Source organism: Bradysia coprophila, unplaced genomic scaffold (assembly GCF_014529535.1).
Source record: "Bradysia coprophila strain Holo2 unplaced genomic scaffold, BU_Bcop_v1 contig_324, whole genome shotgun sequence".
NCBI classification, from domain to species: domain Eukaryota; kingdom Metazoa; phylum Arthropoda; class Insecta; order Diptera; family Sciaridae; genus Bradysia; species Bradysia coprophila.
This window is the reverse complement of record NW_023503584.1, coordinates 4,124,851-4,146,741: the sequence shown is the minus strand read 5'-3', so window position 1 is coordinate 4,146,741 and position 21,891 is coordinate 4,124,851. Positions and strand designations below refer to the sequence as shown.

Here is a 21,891-nt window from a genome sequence, read left to right as displayed (position 1 = left end):
AGTCTACCTAGAGGAATTATGACTCGAAATTCATTGAAAAGTTATATCACACACACCAATAAAACGAAAACGTCAACTTGACTTGACTTTCGCAATAACAAGCTTGCCCCTGTGGGCTCACCCATGAGATTATTTGAACGTGAGGACTTTGACTTGACCAATAAAACGAAAACGTCAACCTTAGTATTCTTTTGACATACACACACACATTTAAATATATGATTTTTCATTTTAATTTGTCAGTTTGTTCTATTGAGAGAGCCCTTGGAAGAAATATTTGATTGCAGAAGTTTGACCTGCTCTGAGAAAACTCAGCAGTTTATGAAGGAAGGTACAGAACAATTTTTTTTCGTTATTTTTGTCACATAAACACGAAAAATAAGAAACATTTTCAAAAGATTTTACAAAAAGAAGATATAGTAAAATCGTCGGTAAAAGTCGAGTATTGTTGTTAAAGCGTCAGATCAGAAATTTACTGTCGGTTTTGAAATAGTTATTTATACAACCGAGTGATAAATGCTTTTTTAGGCACTAGATGTGTAGACCTAAAACAACATTCATCATCGAGTTGTATATATAACATTTTTCGCAGTAAAGGCAACGAACTAAAAGTCCTACTTTTCATCACTTGTTGCGAAAAATGTAATAATTTCAGTTATTTAAAACAGATTTTGTGCGTACATGTGCCTCTTGTGTTTCTCAAACAGTTCACTTAGCGGTTGACCCGGTTGACTCAAAATATTCGTCACACCCACCGAAATTATGAAAAACGTATGAAGGACCTGCAAATTTATTCAACAATTCGACAGTAGGCACGTCACCGGAAATTCTTAGAGATTTGTTGGTGTTGTTGTTTATTTATTTAGAGATCAACATACAGGTTTTACTAGCCCAATAGCACATTAATCTTAGTAGGGATACGCTAATGATGTGTTGTTTTTGGAGGTAAAGCAGACCATTGGAACGAAATCAGAAAATTTCGGTAAGTTTTCCTCGTGTTGCCATGATTATGACAAAAAAGGTACAATTTCCACTGCCTCTGTAAAAAACGGGCGTCTCACAGTGTGAAATTTTTAAAAAAATGGACATTTGGTCTAACACTTTCTGGGATAATACGGGAGAATCCGGTGAAGGCGGTTCACAAACCCCAGCTGGAATTGTCGAATGTGTATACAAGTATACACATATGTGTATACATAGACGATTCCAGCTTGGGTTTGTGAACCGTCTTTACCGGATTCTCACGTATTATCCCAGAAAAGTTATCGAAATGCCCAATTTTTTTAAAAGTTCCACACTGTGGCGTCTGCATAAAATTTGCTACTAACCTAAGTACGCAGTTAGTGAAAAATTGGTCTATGCAAAATGTTCGAGAAATGCTAACAGAAAATGTATCAGTATCACATTTGAGTGTGCATGCTTTCTGCGAGAGGGCCATGGTCTCAACTCATTTTTGAGTGTTGAAATAAATTTTCAGTTAAATTTTTATTCATTCAAATTATCTGGTGCAACAAATTGGTGTTTAATGTTCACCGCAATATGAAACATTTCGAAGATAATACAGCAGCAACAGCTACGACGGCTGTGGCTTATAAAAAAAAGTGCGGTGTGAGATTCCCAGCAAAACATTTTTTAGTGCCAGACAAAGCAGAAAAAGCATCGGACGTAGTTCGTTTTAGACAAAGAAATACGTAACAGACGACAACGATTTTTTAAGCTTGGTGCAACAGAGTGAATTGGAATCGACTTGAAAATGGATGCACTGGAGGAACTCGGTGAAATCAACAAGAAAGCGGCCAAATTTTTACATTTCCACGGTTTTGACGAAAAACAAATCGAGAAAATGATGCAAGACATGGAAGACACGCATCCGAGTGAACACTCGATCGCTGAGAGTAGAGAAATTTTCGAAAACATTCTGAAGGATCCATCGCTGATAGATCGAATAAAGTCCCTTATCAAAAAGGAAGCTGAATTTTACATAAAATACGAACTAGATCAAGGAGGTAGCCTTTTTCCCTTACTGATGCACGAGGAGGATATCATAAAACAATTGGAAAAATCGAGATTCAATGATGAAAACGCTTTAATGGCATGGTTTTATCGTTTGTTTCCGAGGTATACTCTACAACAAATTACTGCATATCATAGACAAGCATTGACTGCAATTAACCAAAATAATTTCGGAAAATTGAAAGAGACTGAACGAAGTAAAATTGTTAGAATCGCAGAACTTGTCATCGAGTATCACGATTTCGACGTTAAAAACCGTTTAGATGAAATGGTCCAAGATTTACTTGTCAAGGCCCTACATGTACCTGAGGATAACAAAAATATCACACCACAATTCTGCAGATCAGTTTTACTAGACGTGGATGTGGATGACTTAAAATTGCGTGTGGAAAATGAATTCAAAGCACCGAGAAACGTGGTGAAAGACAAACACATAATAAGAGCTTACAGGATACTGCAAATGAAAAATATATGCAACCGAGCTCATAAAATAGTTCCATTTCCGGATCGTACATTGTTACAACAACAGGTGTTTTTCGATTACAACGAAAGATACAAATTTTCTCAGCTCAGAGACAGGATCAACCAATATTGCGACGAGATCGAATGTAGCAATGTAGCTGGTCGGGCAGGCAACGTAGCCGATGCACCGAAACCGGGAACGAGTGGTGTACAACAAACTAAGCGTGATAAGCCCAACGTATCTAAGCGCGATGAAAGAAAAATACCTGGAAGCAGCAAAACTCAAACCAGTCCAAATCGAAAGACTATCACATATGTCTTGGTTGATGAGGGGCCACTAATGCGGAAGGTAGAAGTCAGTATTTCGCCGACAAAAAGCTCTCCTTCGCCGACAAAAAGCTCTCCTTCGCCGACAAAAAGCTCGACTTTGCCAACGAAAAGCTCTACTTCGCCGACAAAAAGCACTTCTTCGCCTACAAAAAGCACCACTTCACCGACAAAAAGCACCACTTCACCGTCAATACCAATGCGTTCGCCGCCAATAAGATTACGTTCGCCACCAATACCAATGCATTCGCCGCCAATAAGATTGCGTTCGCCACCGATAACAATACGTTCGTCGCCAACAACAATGCAATCTCCGAAAATAACAATACGATCAGAAGGATCGAATTTGCCGTCAACGACAAGTGGACAAGTCACCGAGACGTCGCCAAAACGCCGAACCAGGACGCCGCCAAGGCTAATCGCCAGGACGGTCCCCAAGTCACCACCGAAAGAAGCATCCAAATCACCACCAAAGGGAACCAAACGTACATTTAAATCTCCTGACAAAGAAGACGTCGACCATCAGCCGAAAAAAAATAAACCTTCGGATGATGAGATCGCCGAACCTCAGCTCAAAAAGCCAGAAGAATAATTGTAAAACGAGATTTGACTGATAATAAAATTGGGAAATATTGATAGGCTGCGTTTTCAACTGATTCTCTTCGACATATCCCAACCTCCGTTGTTCGTGAATAACATCTAAAGGAAACCGATTTATTGATACTCGAAAAAAGGACGTGTCTGGTGAAGAATGGTAAGTGTAAATTAACATCAAAATTCTTCCGCACACCATCGTCAGCAGCTCAATGAAAACAATGTTGCAAAGGTTTAAATCGTCAAACATGCATGGGTTTTCTACAGTAAAATGTGGAATGGTGCCCACAGAAAGAACTTTACTACTAGACTTTGCAAAAGAAATGTTTGATGAAATTCATAGGCGTTTGCTAGAATAGGGTGGTGGAGAGGATAATGTTTTGGGGCATTTTTTTCTATGGGCGTGCGATTCCCGAATGTAGAATCCTGTCCATTTCTAAACGAACATGTTTCTATTCAAACAAAAATCGATTTATTTGCGATACAATTTCAACCTCAAACCTCAATTATTAGGTTCACCGAGTGATATTTCTTATTCAATTCCGTATTTTGTTCCATCAAACATTGACATCTTGCCTTCAATCCTTCGACTTGAATAGTCAGACTGTCATTTAAATCTTGCAAATCTCGTATTTTGTTCATCAAATCATGATGGATATCGTTCAACGCCTGTAATTGTGCCTTACTATCCATAACATCAGACGTGAGCTCTTCATTTGTTTTGGTTAATTTTTTGATCGTTTCATTTCTTAGAGCCAATTCTGATGCCAATGAAGAAATATTTTCGCGATGTTTTCGCAGCAGTTCGTTTTCCGCCTTTCAAATATAAGTTGAAAAAAATCATTTACAAAAATCTTTTAGAAATCATTTAGTAATCGACAACGAAGCCAACAATAAATGATTGTCTCTAGCTAGGACGCTTAGTATGTACCTGCATGTCACACGATTCCTGTTTCATTTGGTTTGCACTTTCGACCTTCTCCTCAAGAAATTCTTTTTCTTTCAGAAGTTTTTTATTTTTCTCCATTTCTTTGTCGAGAATGGCCTTCAGTTCAACTAATGGTTGTAGGTTTCAGAATTACTTTTTTGGATTTTGTTTTTTCTTAAATTCTCGAGTAACTTACACAACTTTGTTCTCTCGTCTTCCAACTCATTCTCTGAAATACTTTTAATATTCAAACAGTCCTTCTGCAATTGACCGATTTCAATTTCATAATTTCGAAGACGCTCGTTCATTCCATCCAATTCATTACTATCGACGTACTGCTTTGAATTCGTTTCCTGTTCTTGAATCGTCTTCTCCAATTCGGTTTGAATCTGTACTAATCGCTGATTGTTTAGCTTTTCGGTGGACAGATCCTGAAAACAAATTAGAAGAATTAGGAACTAAAGTGGTCGGAAAATCATCTGAGGCTGAGGGATTCTTTAAAAAAATCTATCTAAATCGGACGCATTATCGAGTGAACTTTTCTATTTTTCACTAGAAGCCAAAAGAACTTTCAAAAATGCACTTTTCTCCAGCTACATGAAACATAAAAGGTCGCGTTAGGTGTCAATTTGCATCTAGGAAGGCAATTGCATCTACTTTCGAAACAAATAGGGTCTTGTTGGGTTTAAAACTCATCCGCACTGAGATATGTTAAGTAGTTGAAAAAAAAATTGGTAAAAATTTGACTATCTTGACGAGGTTCTCACAGTTCTTCTGCAACCAAAAAAAGTCCAGGGGAGCCGACTTGTATTTATGAGTAGTGGGGTTTACGAGAAACTTTTAATTCATCGTGCTGTAAATGAACTAGCTCTCAGTATGAATCAACCTTCGAGTAGCGGTACCCAAGCCTTGTCACTTGTTCTTTCAAGTCGGTGCCACTGAAAATGCGTTCGATTTCGGTAGACCGTTTTTAGCCCCGTACGAAGTACGAAGGGGCTTATAGGATTACGATGCCGTGTGTAATTGATGGAATTCGAAGCAGACGGTAAGGGCAAAGTGTTTGCCTATGTTCATAGATGACGAATCCGCAATAAAAATTTGGGCCGTCTGTCCGTCTGTCCGTCACGTCGATATCTTGAGTAAATCAAATCCGATTTCAAAAAAAAAAAATTTCCCTGAAAGATAGTCAAAATAGTGAGGCTAAGTTCGTAGATGGGTTCGAAGATATTCGGGTCGGCCCTTCGTGAGTTAGGGCCACCTAAGTGATTTAAGGTCTTTTGGTGATATTTATGGCAAAATAAACGATGGAAATGTAAATGACACGGCAAATGATAGGTATTGTCAATACCAATCCAGGAAAAAAAAGTTTTTTTAAATCGGGTGAGTGGACCGGGAGTTAGGGCCTTAGAAGTGAAAAGCTACTAGGGCCCTATGTGTATTTTACATAGAACTCAAGTAAATTTCATTCGTTTTTCGTAATTTTTGTGTCATTTGGAAGGTAATCAAAAGCCGAATAGAATGTTGTTGAAAAAAAATTAAATTTGGGTCCTCGGGCTAAGGCCGCTACTAGGGCCCTATGCGTATTTTACATACAACTCGAGTAAATTTCATCCGTTTTTCGTAATTTTTGTTTCATTTGAAAGATAATCGAACACCGAATAGAATGTTGTTGAAAAAAAAAAAATAAATTTGGGTCCTTGGACTAAGGCCGCTACTATGGCCCTATGTGTATTTTACATATAACTCGAGCAAATTTCATCCGTTTTTCGTAATTTTTGTTTCATTTGGAAGGTAATCAAAGACCGAATAGAATGTTGTTGAAAAAAAATTAAATTTGGGTCCTTGGACTAAGTCCACTACTAGGGCCCTATGTGTATTTTACATTGAACTCGAGTAAATTTCATTCGTTTTTCGTAATTTTTGTGTCATTTGGAAGGTAATCAAAGGCCGAATAGAATGTTGTTGAAAAAAAAAATTAAATTTGGGTCCTCGGACTAAGGCCGCTACTAGGGCCCTATGTGTATTTTACATAGAACTCGAGCAAATTTCATCTGTTTTCCGTATTTTTTGTTTTATTTGGAGGGTAATCAAAGGTCGAATAGAATGTAGTTGAAAAAAAAAAAAATTGGTCCTCGGACTAAGGCCGGTATTAGGGCCCTATGTGTATTTTACATACAACTCGCGTAAATTTCATCCGTTTGTCGTAATTTTTGTTTAATTTAGAAGGTAATCGAAGGCCGAATAGAATATAGTTGAAAAAAAATAAATTTGGGTCCTCGGACTAAGGCCGGTACTAGGGCCCTATGTGTATTTATACTCAATAAATTAAAATTTTAGGGCTATTTGAAATTTTTGTTTCATTTGAAAGGAACGTCGTACGGGGCTTCGTAATTGCGCTATGCGCAATTTCTAAGATGTACACATTCCATAATAATTTTACTTTAACTACATTAACCGGCGCAATAGGTTTACGGTCAAAGTAGGGTGACAGACGCAATAGGGTCACGTACGCAATAGATATACGGGTTTGTACGGGGCTCAGTCGCAGCAAACGCTCCGACTGTTCTGATGGCTCGTTTTTTAGATAATCCTCTGTTAATTGACAATGAAGTCAGCCACAAACGATTGTCTTGAGCTAGGGTTCTCTCATATACAGCAAATATTATAGTAAAAGTAATGAAGTACAAGATTTGGTATCAAACATTTTGTGACACTTGGGACCGATTGAGTCTTTATGTGGCGATGTTATGCTTATGATATGCCGTGGCATGATTTAATCAATTACGTTTTGAAGCTGCTCGATAGTCACTTTGAGTGTATTAAGAACATCCTCAGCTTTGCCAACTTCTTTCTGCATTTCCAGTTTTGAAGTTTCGTCTGTTTCAGTAATAGTGTCTTCGTAGTGTGCAACTGCACTTTTTATGTTTTCGTCTTCAAAGCACAACATTCGGCTGTTCTGAGTCTCTGGTCGAGATAATGGAATGTTGAATATAAATTCGTCTTGACTCTTGAACCTACAAAACATCGAATACAAATGATTCTACACAGTGACTTTTACATTTCCTTTACATTTTAGATTTCTTCAGCAGTCCTGAGCCGGTCCTACGATATGTAGCCGATGATGTGCTCCTTTTGTTCGAATTCACATAACGAATAACTAAATTCAAGCGGTCTCTTAATTGCGCGTTATACGATTCAAGATCGATGATTCTAAAGCGAAAAAAATCAATGAACTGTGAACCGATTTATTGAGTGTAATTCATAAACGAAATTTTACTTGATTTTTAAATTCTCATCGGTCGACAGCTTTGATTTGGTCGTATTCGTTGGATCACTAGAACTTGGTCTGGTCCGTTTATCATCGGAGGATAAACGTATGACCTTCGTGACTAGTTTCCGTATTTTATCATGATTGCTGGTGTTCTCCTTTTTGATAGCAAAATTTTCATCCAATAATTCCAGGTAACGATCCTCCAAATCGTTTCGATGCAATTTCTTAACATGTTGCCTGTGAGAAATTAACTCCCTTTGGTCATGTGTTAAATTCGATTTGTAATGCAATGAATATGGTGATGGATCCAATGGTTTTCTGTTCAAGTTTTCGGTAAGAAAATTAATTCGATTTGTTCAATGCACGTATTCAAAGTACCTTCTGTTTTCCTTGTCAATTCGATCAACGGACGAATATTTCCGTAACATCTTGGAAAAAAATGAATTTTATTTGAATTGTTACTAGTTTTTGCTTAACATGTCCAAAATTTATTTTTTCACAAGTGGTATATTTCTTGAATGGAAATAACATTCGTTTGTTTGTTTTTTACGGTTGCCGTTGGATACACCATTCAGAAATTTTAATTAAGGTTGTAACAACATTCGTTGTAAATAGAAATTTAACGAAAATTCAATATTCATATGTGGAAAAAATTGTTGTTGATATCAACTTACACAGAGAAAAATCTTGGATTAGATTTAAAACTTTTTCGGATTACATATAGGACCAAATTTATTTTTGGATTGAAATCTAATTTTTCGAAAGATTACTTGCATTTAATCTTTCGAAAATAATCTATCGATGTATTAGATCGAAATCTTACAAGAGATTTAATTTTATTTATTTTGAAATTATTTTTTTTTTCAACATTTATTTGAATATTAACTCAGATTTATTTGTTTTATTTATTCTGAAATTGGAAATTTTCTTTGTTTAGTTGAAATTAAATGTTTTTTTTACTTACACTTTTGATCAGGATTTGAACTCGTTCACCTCGGTACCTCCGTATCTCCAGTCCTGTACTTTACCACTGAGCTATTGGGTTCTTAACACATTGAAATTAATTGCGGCTCGTCAACTTTCGGCACCCTGGGTTTTACTTAAATAGTCGTGGAATACCTCCAAATAAATTTCTAAAAATCCAAGACTGAATTCTAGATTTTTAGAAATTTATTTGGAGGCATTCCAGGACTATTTAAGTAAAACCCAGGGTGCCGAAAGTTGACGAGCCGCAATTAATTTCAATGTGTTAGCAAGATTTATTTTCGAACCGTTGTTGCGGAGATTTTACTCTTTCAAAGATTAAAAAATAATCTTCTGAACGAAACCTTTGTACCAACTGAGGTAACCATCATAGTAAACGAGTTCAAATCCTAATCGAAGGCAACATTTTTCTAATTATTCAATAAACTATTATCATATTTCAGAGCCTAATATTTGGGAATCGTTTTTGGGAATTTTTGGGAATTTAGGGAATTTTTGGGAATTTAGGGAATTTTTGTGAATTTTTGGGAATTTTGGGAATTCATTTCCAAAAATTCCCTAAACTTCCCAAAAAATTTCTTTTCTTTGCATTTTTATAATTAAATGCTCGTAAAAGATCAGGAAAAGTTCAAAAACCTTTAAAAACTATGAACAAGCAAAGAAAAAAAATTGGTTTTTTTTTGGAATTTTAGTGAACTTTTGAAAATTGGTTCCCAAATATTATGCTCTGAAGGATATAATTCTCGTCGATATACTCGCACCAGCCAGGGCGTATACTCTACTTGTAGGCCGACATTAGTACAACACCACAATAATTTAAGAGCAATCTACACTCGAACCCCCTATGAAAGACATTTTTGATGATAACTTTTTATTCGAATTATTTTTGAAAAAAGTGGCCTCATCGTTTGGTGCCAGAGAACATAAGGTTTCGATAGCCACTGGAATTGTCCAGATTGATGCGAAAAAACTCAAAACTCCTAAAATTTGTGTTTTTATGATATTTTTTGGACTTTTGAGTTTTCTCGACGTAGACTGCATCAATCTTGACAATAAACCGCGAGCCTTTGTCCATATTATTTTTTTTTCAATGAACACATCAAAAACACACTGAAAATGTATATTGATATTGGAAAAGTGGAATTTGAAATTTTTAATTTCAGTTTAAAAAGCCGCTCCAATTTTCAAAAAATCTCTCGCTTGAAAAAAAAAACAATTTCGTGACTTAACAAATTGGGATGTTTTATTTGTTGACAGTTTGTTTTAATTGTGATCACCGAGATAACCAAAAAACCAACACTACCAAACAAAATATTCCTATCAGCTGACAGATACCTAATATCCCATTTCGATTGTTTAGAGTTTCCGTACGTGAGTTCATCATGGCAGTGATTCTATAAAAAAATATAAAAAGTGTTTATAACAAAAATAGACTTTTATTAAAAAAGGCTCGCGGTTTATTCTGGTGGCTATCGAAACTTTATATGTTGTGGCACCAAACGATGAAACCAATTTTTAAAAAAAATATTCTAATAAGAAGTTATCATCGAAAATGTTTTTCATAGAAGGTCGGAGTGTAGATTGCTCTTAAAATAATTATTTTTGAGTTATAGCCGAAAAAGGGTTTTCGGTACCCTCTGACATGCTTTCACCTTTGAACACTTTAACCGAAAATTTAAAAAAATGTTCGAAAAAATGAAAGATACGATTCTCTAGAATTGAAGACGAATCTATCACTCATTAAAATCGGAGACCACTTGTTCCCCTATCACCATCACCTCCAGTTTTGGCGATATGCCGCTTAAGCTCAATTTACTGAATATATCATATTCAATATGTTCTGAAATATTTGTTGTTTTTTTTGGGAATTTTTGGGAATTTTGGGAATTTAGAGAATTAATTCCCAAATATTAGGCTCTGTCATACTTCATAAATCTGTATGAGCAACGATAAGGAAGTTGAGCCTGTCGAGCCTGGCAAAACTATTGAAAAGTACCATAAACGTCTGGAAAATATTATAATAAAACGATATTTTGCACCCATATTTAATTGTACCATTGATTCAGAAGTATAACAGACCAGTTTGCATGGAAGAATTATTAACTTTTTTAACGATTTCTGTACTCGGAAATCAATATCCTTTAAGAAAAGAAAAAAAATCTCAAGCATTTGCGTGTGCTATGTGTGCTATGGTTTTTACTTTTGAATCGCTAACAGATGACTAAAAATTACACATGGCAGTAGCTTCTAATCATAAACTCTAGATACCAGAACAACGAACTTTCACAAAAACAAAACATTTTCATGGCAAAATCTTTACTTCTCTTTGATACTGTCAATTTTAGTCATTTTAACCCGAAACGCAATCTATCGAAAGATTTTATTTTTGTAATCTTTGAAAAAAGATTGAAACGAAATCTTTCGAAATATTTGAAATACTCGTAATCTTTCTGTAGATTAAACATTTAATCCGACTTTTTTCTCTGTCTTACTGCAAAGATTAGGGTCATTAGGGTGTTTTTTTTCTAAATGTCTGAAGCGAACCCGGGTCTGGGTCTTATCCAGTAAAATTATTATCTCGGAAGCAATAAAGGTCCCACTGGGTACCGCAGTGATGTTTACTGGTTAGTATTCCTTTGGGATTTTGTAACGTTTGTACCCATGACCGTTACAACCTCGCAAGAGCTTGAACATGAGGTCACCTATAGTGGAAGTTTTCTACGTGTGTCTGCTATTTAGTCCCTAGTTATAATGAACGTGCATTGCACAGTGTCGCTCTTGGAGATGTGGAACTAATAAACAAAGTATATAAACACTGAAACCCTCAGCGGATCAGAAAAATTTACGGATCTCGACGTTAAGGCAAATTCATTTTTCTTGTTTTCATCATCACATTTTCTTGTGACTAATTTTCTTGCACCTGCTAGTTGGTATGTCTTCGAATTCAGTTTGCAAAATTCATACTTTGCTATAAGTCCTATCAATAATCACCGTCGCTCGGCAAACTGATCTTTAAAGTTTTTATCCAACGTTTAGACAGTATTAAGCAAATACGATTACCTTATACCACTGAATTTCGCTGAAATCGTATGCTTCCGCCTGACACTCTTAAAAGAGGAGTTTTTTTTCACGTGGACGGCATTAAACGTCTTTGAAGATGATCTATTGACAAAAAATAGATTCGAACAGACGACTATCGAGTTTGTTAAATTTCACATTCTACGAAGATTTATAATTTTCCAATTTGTTGAACCGACCGACTTTTCCGTAACATCTTAAGGCCAGTTCATACTCGCATAGATTTTTGCGATATATGCGACCATGAACTGGCCTTAAATTAATGTTATCGAATTCTCGTAGGTATCCACGTCTGATTTAAAACGTAAACAAGATTATGTAACGCGTGTGTTAACCCTGTTCCAAACATTAACAAGGTCTCGACGTTGAGATTTTTACGATAAAAAATTTTGTCGGAAAATCTGAAAATCTACTAGAGTTTGTGTTAGAGGATTTTAAGTTTCCTGTATTTTTGTGCGCGTTTTTATTTGAGTATATTTTTGCCATTTTTTTATAGTCTTTAGCAGGTGGTTATTTATCTCATCAGTTGACTACAGTGACGATGAAAAATCAGCGATGAAGTAATAGTCATTCTAACGTTGTCTTATAATAGCTAATTGCATGTCACATGTCGTGGAGAACTATTAAACTCGATACCTATGGCTATTGTCAGTTTGCGAAAGATTTGCTTTCGATTTCCCTTTTCCCACTATGCTGTCGAGCTGCCATGATAGTTACATACTTACCCGTTAAAACTGGTAAAGTGTACATCCAGATTATCGTCAACACATTAAAAATTGGTCACAATGATACTATCTGAATCCTTCCGAAGAATTATTATGTCTGACAGCGACAACTCAACTAAACTACTAATTCTACTACATTTTATAATGTTTTTATCACATTTTTATATTTTCTTTGATATTTTGGCTGTTGAATTTATGGCTACCGCTTGTGTGTGAAGATATTTTTTGTTGGTCGAAACTTAAATGCCTTTTCTTCATTGGTACTTTCACGATGTGGATAATTCAGTGTTAGATTCAGTCGTGCTCTGATAAATGAACCGAATTGATCTAAAATTCTTTCCAGAAGTTGATGTGTTGATTTCTAGCGATGATCGTAAATATCCTAACCGGCTCTATTAACAAGTGTCTGGGAAAAATGTATTTTGTGAAAATTAACAAGAAATTGAGAAATGTAAACGAGAAAGTGCGTCTTGTGTGTACATAATTACATGTTCGAATAAACTCTAAACCAATCAGATAGATCAACAACACTGCGTGTATATTTGATTATTTGCCATTAATTATATTTGGATTAGATTATTTTTCGATTTTTTTTTCTTCGTTGAAGCCAGACTGCGTAGACCATGTACCCAACCGCACTGAGCAATCATTTTTATGTGTATTTACACATTCTCTTTCTATGATATTGATGCTGATGAGTGATTCTAATTTTAGAGTTTGGCAGCATTTAAATTATTCGCAAGACCAGTGTTGGACATTTGAGCGAATTAATGCCCTATATTTAGTGCAAATGCCGATGTTGCACTAACACGAGCCTAATATAGAGATAGATTTTTGACGATTTAATCAACATACAATCAGCTCGCAACTCTACTACTGTCTACTGTGGTCTTATATTGTGTTCAAACAATGAAGTAATAGATTTCTGTCAATCTGTTCATGAGACTTAGATCAACAGAAGTAACCGACTCGTGAATTGTGCTGTTGGAAAATTAAAGTCCGAATACGTGTCTGTACTGTTTTAGATTGCAACCTGCTGGCTTCTGCATTAGTTTTTATCGTAATCAAATGTTCATCATTCGAACAGTATTTATGTAAAGTTAGCTTCCAATTTATACATACGTATATTGAATAGAGAATAGATACGTACGCATCTAATAGAACTGAGTCTTTAATAGAGTAAAAGTTGTTCTGGTATCGTACCGTGTGTTCTGAAGTGTATAAACGAAATTGTATGTTTTATCTGTGTATCCAACTTGTCTTAACTTAGACAATACATCGGTGTACACACGGGTATAGAGTGTATTCGGTGTAACTATAAATTGAATTTATTTTATGTTTTATAATATGTACCGAGTACATTCAATCACATCACACTATTTAGTATTTACAATCCGAGTATTTGAAATAAGGTTTAGTTTTCAACGAACTCTCTTGTGATTAGTTTGAGTTAGGTCAACACGGAATTGAATAGTCGGATTTTTCAAACCGTAATTTTTGAGATATTTTTGGATTTTAATTGGATTTTTTTTTTGTTTTCACTCGTATATTTTACTGATGGCGATGTGTGGTTTCAAATTTATGATCATATTCATTAGTGGATTAATTTCATAATAAAATTTTTCTGTAGGAAAAACGAAAGAAATTATTTTCGGAATATTTGTGAATCTCAATAATTTTAACATGAAGTTAAATCATACCGAATTTATCAAAAAAAAAATTTAATGTAGTTCATCGCATCGCGTATTTAAAATGAATTTTCGAAATTTTATTTTCAGTTTTAAAACGTCGAATCAAAAACCATCTTATAACCAGTGTAATGATATTGCGAGAGATCAGTGAATTAGAAAAGAATTAAAATAGAACCGGAGGACCGATCAACTTTTAAGCAGAGTATGATAATTAAATTGTGTGGTGCGTTCTATGCGTCGGTATTTTAGCGAACACAATTAACAATGCGGAAATAAATTGGTCTCGTATTGTGACAAGAAAGAATGATTTTTGATTTAAATCAGTGGCAAAATAAATGAAGAAAAAAAATAATTTTTGAAATTGTTAACGGATTCAAGTGAATTGTGAATGAATGAATGAGTGAACAGTAATATGGATTAACGCACTCGAAACATACAATTTGGATTATTGGAGACTTTTGAAATCAAGGAACGATGAACTCTGTTAAAAGGAAAACAGGTATGTACGACTTGAGCGTATTGCTCCACTTAAACGTTTGGCTATCTCAGCAGGGTATTTATCACCAAGTTGCATGCAACGCTTTCACAAATGAACAACAAAATTTGAAAACACTTAGCACAGCTATTTTCTTCTTTCTTTTATTTTCGTCTATTGATGATATTTGCCGTCTGTGAAGCATCCATGTTCATCCATGGTGCCGATACGAAACTGCATTCCAATCCTCTTAACATAACAGACTAAGTCAGTGACAATCAATGCATAATAGTTTAGTATTAATGGCATAGAGACAGGTTGTGTTAAAAATATGTTCTTTAGGTTAGGATTGTGAAAAACTTTCCCTGTGGTTTATGTTAAGTTAGAGGTGAGTAAGATTAATAGTTGCACCTAAGTCTCCGTTGGGCCTATTGTGCGTACCCATTTAAGTTAGATTCTATTCACACTGTTTATGAATTGCAGTATGCTATTGGGATGGATCAGGCTTAGTTGTAAAAGTCATTAAGGCGCTCTAAATTCAGTTGTATGTAAAAACTAACAGACTGAAGGGTACACTGAACACTAGAGCACAATTAGAATAACAGATTTAAGCTTATAACTGTCTAAGTACAATACTGTGGATAAATCTTGCTTTTTCGATGAATTGCTGTAGTCTCGAAAGTCTAAATTATCGTAAATTTTAACTTACTCCGCCATAGGCACTTTTCGAATATTATTTACTTTCTTAAAAGTTTATAACGTTCCTGAAAAAGTATGTGTAGTTCCAATAGTTTAGTATTTTGACATACCAAGTATTGTATTACTATGCTAGGTGCATTGACTCTTTGGTGCAACTGGTCCACTGATACAGCCTTACTGTTTTATACGGTTTTATCTCGAGCGCGTATGACTATAAAAATCTAATAAGCTCGTATTAGACAGTGGTAGTATGAGTGAACCAGATGAAAAACAGCTGAAGCAAATTGCATCACAAACTTGGTTGGGGTTAACTATACTATTATTTAATACCCTCAGCACTAAGAGCGATATTTTGACACAACCAATGGTTATATTACTATGCTAGGTTCATTTCTCTCTGATGCAGTAAGTCTTTAGTGCAGTTAAACCGAACCGAATTTGTGACGCAATTTGTTTTACGTGTAGGTTTCCTGTCCAAAGATACATCTCTGCCTGTTACAGTCAAGAGACAATTCAGTTCTTATTCTTAGTGATTTAAGTCAGCCAACACCCTTTCTATAAAAACCAATTTGGTCCCGAAGATATAAACATGTCTCTGTCTTCATTTCTAAATATCTAAAGACCAAAATACAAACCCAAATAAATAAAGATTTATGAAGTGAGATTAATTTATATGTTTCACATAATGATTATATTGTCTCACAGGGCATTATACCTGAACTATTTTAACAATTCCCATACAGAATAAATGTAGAGAAAAAAAAAATCGTCATTTCGAATAGCATGAATTTTATTTGACATCTTCTTGGCACATTTATTTGAACATAAATATTTTAATGAAATGTTTCATTAACGAGAATCATCGCTTTGGTGCTTAAATTTACAGCTTTTTATTGCTGTAGTTGATGTTTTTCAATCAATTCGGTCGGTTTTATGAACAACACATTTTACAATTTGTTAATGGTTTTACGGTAACAATGCGTGAAATAAAAATGTTGATCACTGACTGAAACAGTAGAAGGTGGGAAATAGTTCAAGACCAAAAATTGAATTAAGTTTCGGTGATCGAGAACATATTGTCTACAAAGTCTCTTCCTTGGCGATAGGTAGTTTATGCCATATTGCTGTTAACCCAATTTCATGGAAATGGTTGGGCTAACAACAACATGTTCCTACGAATAAAAGAGTTACAAGTCCTCAAGAGTCCTCAACCGCACAGGCAAAGATCCTGATCGCATATCGGGCTCTCAAAGAGTATAGTGTTTGAAACTTATGTCATACTATTAAATACGAAAAACCTTTTTGTTCTGTGACCTTTATATTTCGATCATATATTCGAAGTATTAGAGCCATTACACGCCAAAGAAAAATTCATGTTAAAATGAAGCTATTATCCCGAATCCAGTCACATCTCACATCTAGAACTAAAACATCCTAGAAGATTTCATTAGTCGTAGTCGTAATGTAGCTTTTGACTTTTTTGCAGAGTTTAGACGGTCAAATCGGTATGTGATAAACTCTCTAAATGACCGTCTTTTTCTAAATTTCTTATTTTTCTTACTTCTCTCAGTTCTCTATATATTCGTTGACGACCGGTGCGTGAATGCTTTTTTCAATAGATTGTTATGATCAGAGCGAGAGATCCGAAGACTAGTTAATTTAACTTGCCTTGGGGTACTTGTCAAAATATTGCTTTCTCTTTCAACGTGTTACGTTGAGAGCGAGAGGACCGAAGACCAGTTTATTATAAGTTGCTTTGGGGTACTTGTCAAAATATTTCTATCTCTTTCATCATAACACTCTATACGTTGTAACATCAAGAGAAGTTGGAGAAATAAGAGATTTAGAAAAAGACTGTCATTTAGAGAGTTTACCACTGTAACTATTAAAATCAGGGGAAGAAGAAAACATTTATTTAAAATAAAGATACTGCCTCCGTATCGAAGGTTGCTCAATAACACAGTGTACAGTGCTTCACCATATAGATACCTGAATCGTCTTTACTTGAGTTTGACCCGATTTGAATGATGAATGAAATTTGAAAATAAAATTTTATTTAAAAGCTTGATGTGCCAGTAAAATTTTTGAATTTCTGACTGTTATACACACAAGAGTTACGTTTTTGTTTTAGACCTACAAGTCCATAGAGTAGAGATATCGGTACGCGACCTCAAGTTTATGATTTTGGCCTACCTCTTGAGGAGCCAGTAGTTTTATGGCCCTTGTGATCCTAGAAAAGTTATACAAATACAGTTTTGTATTAGGATTATCGTAAGGAACTGTAATAAACCAAATTAAATTCACACCTTCTTGTTTGGGTAACATTTCGTCGTTTTAACGATTTAAAACAAAATACGGCTCCTACTGTGCCCTGCGCATATTACACGGATAGAAATGCAACACCAAGACCATGGAAATGTGTTTAAAGTTCACTCTATCCTCTGAATATATTTACTAAATGCAAACAAACTTGAACCAATTTGGCATCTAAAATTTGTATTCTAGATTCAGTATGCGTGCACGTAATCGTACTAACTGAAAATGACAGGCACTAATTATAATTCAATCGACACACTTAAAATATTATGCATTTCTTGATCACACATCCTTGAATTTAACCGTGACTTTAAAATTAGGCAAGGTAAATTTTATATAAATGATGTGTTGATGGTGATCAAAAACAACTTCATTTCACTTCTCGAAATAGTTGATCAGATAAGCGTAAACAAACTTAATGAAAATTTTCAAATGAATTTGAATTTTAATTCGAGAAAATGTGGCGTTAGTCCAGATGGAAAACTGTGTTGCACGAAAGTGGTGCCATTTGTGCGACGAAAAAAGAGTTATTACGGAAATGATTACGAAAAATTCAGAAAACACTCAGCTCAAACATGTTTCAAATGAACTGGAAGTACTCAACGTAAAATAGCAAACAAAAATTAAACGAAACATGAGAAGTTCAATATTCTTATTTAGTTCCAAGGATTTTCGTAATGAATTTTTAAAACTATAATTTCACTAGATTTTACAACGTTTATACCGACAACCGAGACATGAATTGAATGATTTATTGCCCACATACATTCATGCCACATAAATGTGGATTTGTACCTATAAATTACTGCACCTAATTAAATGCCCGTTGAAAATCTAATGCCGTGTCTAGCCAACAAATTTTAGAAGTTCTAGATGTTTTTATTAGTGTACACTGTAATAGGCAGTTGCTGCGCTAAGGGTCTGTACACGAAACGTTCAAAGGAACAGATTGTGTCATGTGGTGTATGTTAGCCCGTATTCACATTCAGTTATGAATTTAACTGATTTACCGATGAAATTACCGAAATAACCCAAATTACTGACAAAATTACTAAAACGTAAGTTCGGTCAAATTCAAAATACCAAAAATATACCCTAAATGGCCATTGAAAAAATCCCCTAATAAGTCACTACTTGCGGAATGAGGGCGAGAAAGGTTCACATTACTTCTGAAGCCTACATTATTTTGTGTTTGTGAAGATTTTACTTATTTCATCCATCTGTGTCAGAGTGTGAACACATTTATATCATCAATAACGCAGAAAATGGACAATCTACGAAATCAAATGTGTCTGATTCAGGGAATATATATTTTTCTGGAAAATATTTTCCTTAATTTTTCCAAATTTTACTGAACTTTTCTACATTTTTCCAAATTTTCACAAATTTTGGGAAAATTAAGCAAAATATAAGAAAATATTGGAAAATCTACGAAAATATGGGAAAATTCAGGAAAATATGGAAAAAAAATTAAAAGAATAGTCCTTGATCTAATTATAGATTATAATTTGGGTGTCGGAGATGCATTTGACTTAATGATTGTGCACTGATGCTAGCACTGAAAAAGGTTCACTCTCTCAGACAAGTCCAACATTTTCAAGCAAAAACGTTACAAAATCACAAATCACGAAAAAATTTTGATTCAGCGGAATAACCGCCCACATTATCTATAATTATTTTAATCACTGAAAGCCGTTGCCGGAAATCAATTTCAATTTATTCTCTTTTCAGTGTTTGGCTCAGAAATCTCGAGTAAAACCTTCAAACAGGACATAAAAACGTCCAAATTGCAGGTGAGTTCATTTTCAGAATTTTCATAATTAAAATACTGCATCATCACACAAATTCAACGTGAAAAATGTTAATTAGATTCAATCTGTCAATCGAAATTGTATTAGCGCACACCGAACACAACATACCGGACTAAACAATTCGGAAAATTCGTTATTATATATACAATATTGTTCGATATATTTATTTATTTATATAGAATTTGAAGATGGTATTCGCACACCTATGTATGTATATACTCATATTAGTTGGTGTACAACTTATAAATCACACGAAATGGCGGCGCCGCATCGTTATAAGTATTTTAAATTTATTTCAGCGAAATAAAATCGACATTGTTGATTTAGGCTGTGTTAGATTTTCGCATCGTCAAAATATTACGCTCAAAATTGTTGGATGATAGAAATGGCATGCTGCCATCTGTTAACAGCTTATTTAATAAATATTATTCACGGCTAAGTTGCGTCTAAAGAATAATACACAAATTTAAATAACAGATATATGAGATGAAAGAGCTACGCAAAGTTTTGGATCGCACTTTTCTTTAGGCATGGGCGATAATGATAATGATTATCGATAATTATCGATTATCAATAATCGATAATTATCGACTTTTTTTTATCGAAAATTATCAAAAAAATATCGATAATCGATAATTATTGATATTTTGATAATTATCAAAATATCGATAATTCGATATAAAGATATTTCGGTCCGAAAATCCGATATTTATCGATATATTCCGATATATCTGTTGGAAACTGAGGACGGATAAAGATACGAACGATGTTGTTGGACCGAAATAATTTTAATAATGACAACGTAGATTCAGAATTTAGCTTAAGTCTACTATGTATGATAGATAGATAATCATTTCCAGTAGATCATTCTACTTTGTTTCTTCCAACACTCCTCCTCAAAGTTGCATAATCCATGCTCCTCCTTAAAAATATGAAGCATTCATCCTTTTCATTTGCCACTATCGTTCGTAATTGCCCAAACAATACTTTACTACGCTGCTATGCCGGACTACGTTGCTATGCAAGACTACGCTGCTATGCCAGACGACGCTGCTATGCCGGACTACGCTGGTATGCAGCTATGTCTTGCTATGCCGCAATGTCTTGCTATGCCGCAATGTCTTGCTATGCCGCAATGTCTTGATATGCCGCAATGTCTTGCTATGTCGCAATGTCTTGCTATGCCGCAATGTCTTGCTATGCTGCAATGTCTTGCTATGCCGCTATGCAAAATTACGTTTGGCAATTATACTTATTCGTTTCCCGCACACGATATTATTAAACGCGACTGGGCCCATAACCTGTTGGAAACTGAGGACGGATAAATATACGAACGATGTTGTTGGACCGAAATAATTTTAATAATGACAACGTAGATTCAGAATTTAGCTTAGGTCTACTATGTATGATAGATAGATAATCATTTCCAGTAGATCATGCTACTTTGTTTCTTCCAACAATATCGGTATATTATCATGAATTTTCAGATAAATATCAAAATATCGATATTTTGATAATTATCGAATTTCGATATTTTGATAATTATCGAATTTCGATATTTTGATAATTATCGATAATTATTAAATTATCGATAACGATATGATTAATCGATTATCGATAATTTCTTTCGATTGATATTATCGATAATTTTGAACGCCTCCCATCCCTACTTTTCTTACACTTTTATGATTGGCGGGGACGACAAAAATATTTGATAATCTTTAGCTATGGTTTGATCTTTAAGAGCAAAATATATAGGAAATATTAAAACTAATGAGAAGCAATAGTACGTTGGATGCTACGACAGTAATAGTTAGGAAGTTAACGACCAAAACGTTTAAAACTCGGGAATTCGCGTTTTGATGATTAAATATTGTTAAGGGTCGAAAAATAAGAGATCCTGGAAGGGGAGCCAAAAATTTTCCTCACTCCCCGCGCCCTGGGCGCCCTTTGAAGATCATTTGCAGAGTCTTTTTGTATGAATTATGGAAGATAGAAAGTCCGACTAAAATATATCGATATGGTACTCAAATGAAAGGTAAAAGACCGAACTATATTTTAGTGAAAAAAAAAATCACAAATTTTCCTTTTCTCACGAGTTTTTCACAGTTTTCCATTTTACCTAAAAAAACGCTAAAATTTAAACTTTAAAGTTAAACAACTTTTGTCACTTTGATTTTTTCCCCCATACACATATAGATTAGTGGATCTAAGACTTACTAACATGAACTGAAAATATTCTTCATGTAATTCGAGTATTTATAACTTTCGCATGGGGCAGGCAATAATTGTTTACTCACTTCCCATCTTGAGTCCTGACTGACACTTATCAATATAAAAAGTTCCAAACAAGGAAGTAAACTCAATTTCCGTCAATGACAGTAGCGTTTTCAGTTGTCTTCGTGAGTAAAATATATTACGCAATGGATTATTATTTAGACACGAGCTGCGGTCGCTAAACTACTACTTCCTCCACTGTTGAAAAAACTTAGATAACAAGAAAGAACTTGATAATTA

At 34.7% G+C, this 21,891-nt stretch overlaps 1 protein-coding gene and 1 long non-coding RNA gene across 2 annotated transcripts in view; both read right to left on the bottom strand.

The window, feature by feature from the left end:
- Positions 1-21,520, bottom strand: part of LOC119079584 — a 29,724-nt gene extending 8,204 nt beyond the window's left edge. Inside the window, exon 1 of the long non-coding RNA XR_005088191.1 lies at positions 21,177-21,520. This is a non-coding gene — a long non-coding RNA (uncharacterized LOC119079584). The remainder of the gene's footprint in view (positions 1-21,176) is intronic.
- LOC119079579 (protein fantom-like) lies at positions 3,851-8,125 on the bottom strand. The gene is made up of 7 exons (XM_037187569.1): positions 7,974-8,125; positions 7,602-7,913; positions 7,394-7,534; positions 7,110-7,338; positions 4,521-4,755; positions 4,328-4,452; positions 3,851-4,212 (listed from the first exon to the last, which is right to left on the bottom strand). Exons 1-7 carry the CDS (start codon positions 8,021-8,023, stop codon positions 3,892-3,894), a joined length of 1,413 nt encoding a protein of 470 aa, XP_037043464.1. The 5' UTR covers positions 8,024-8,125; the 3' UTR covers positions 3,851-3,891.
- Positions 21,521-21,891: the final 371 nt, after the last annotated feature.

What these genes read in the sequence shown, in the direction of transcription:
- LOC119079579 (XM_037187569.1), bottom strand. Translation starts at nt 8,023, where the DNA reads ATGTTACGGAAATATTCGTCCGTTGATCGAATTGACAAGGAAAACAGA. An exon ending in AGACGAGAGAACAAAGTTGT is followed by an intron (nt 4,453 to 4,520) that starts GTAAGTTACTCG and finishes TACAACCATTAG; the next exon opens with TTGAACTGAAGGCCATTCTC. An exon ending in AGGAATCGTGTGACATGCAG is followed by an intron (nt 4,213 to 4,327) that starts GTACATACTAAG and finishes TATATTTGAAAG; the next exon opens with GCGGAAAACGAACTGCTGCG.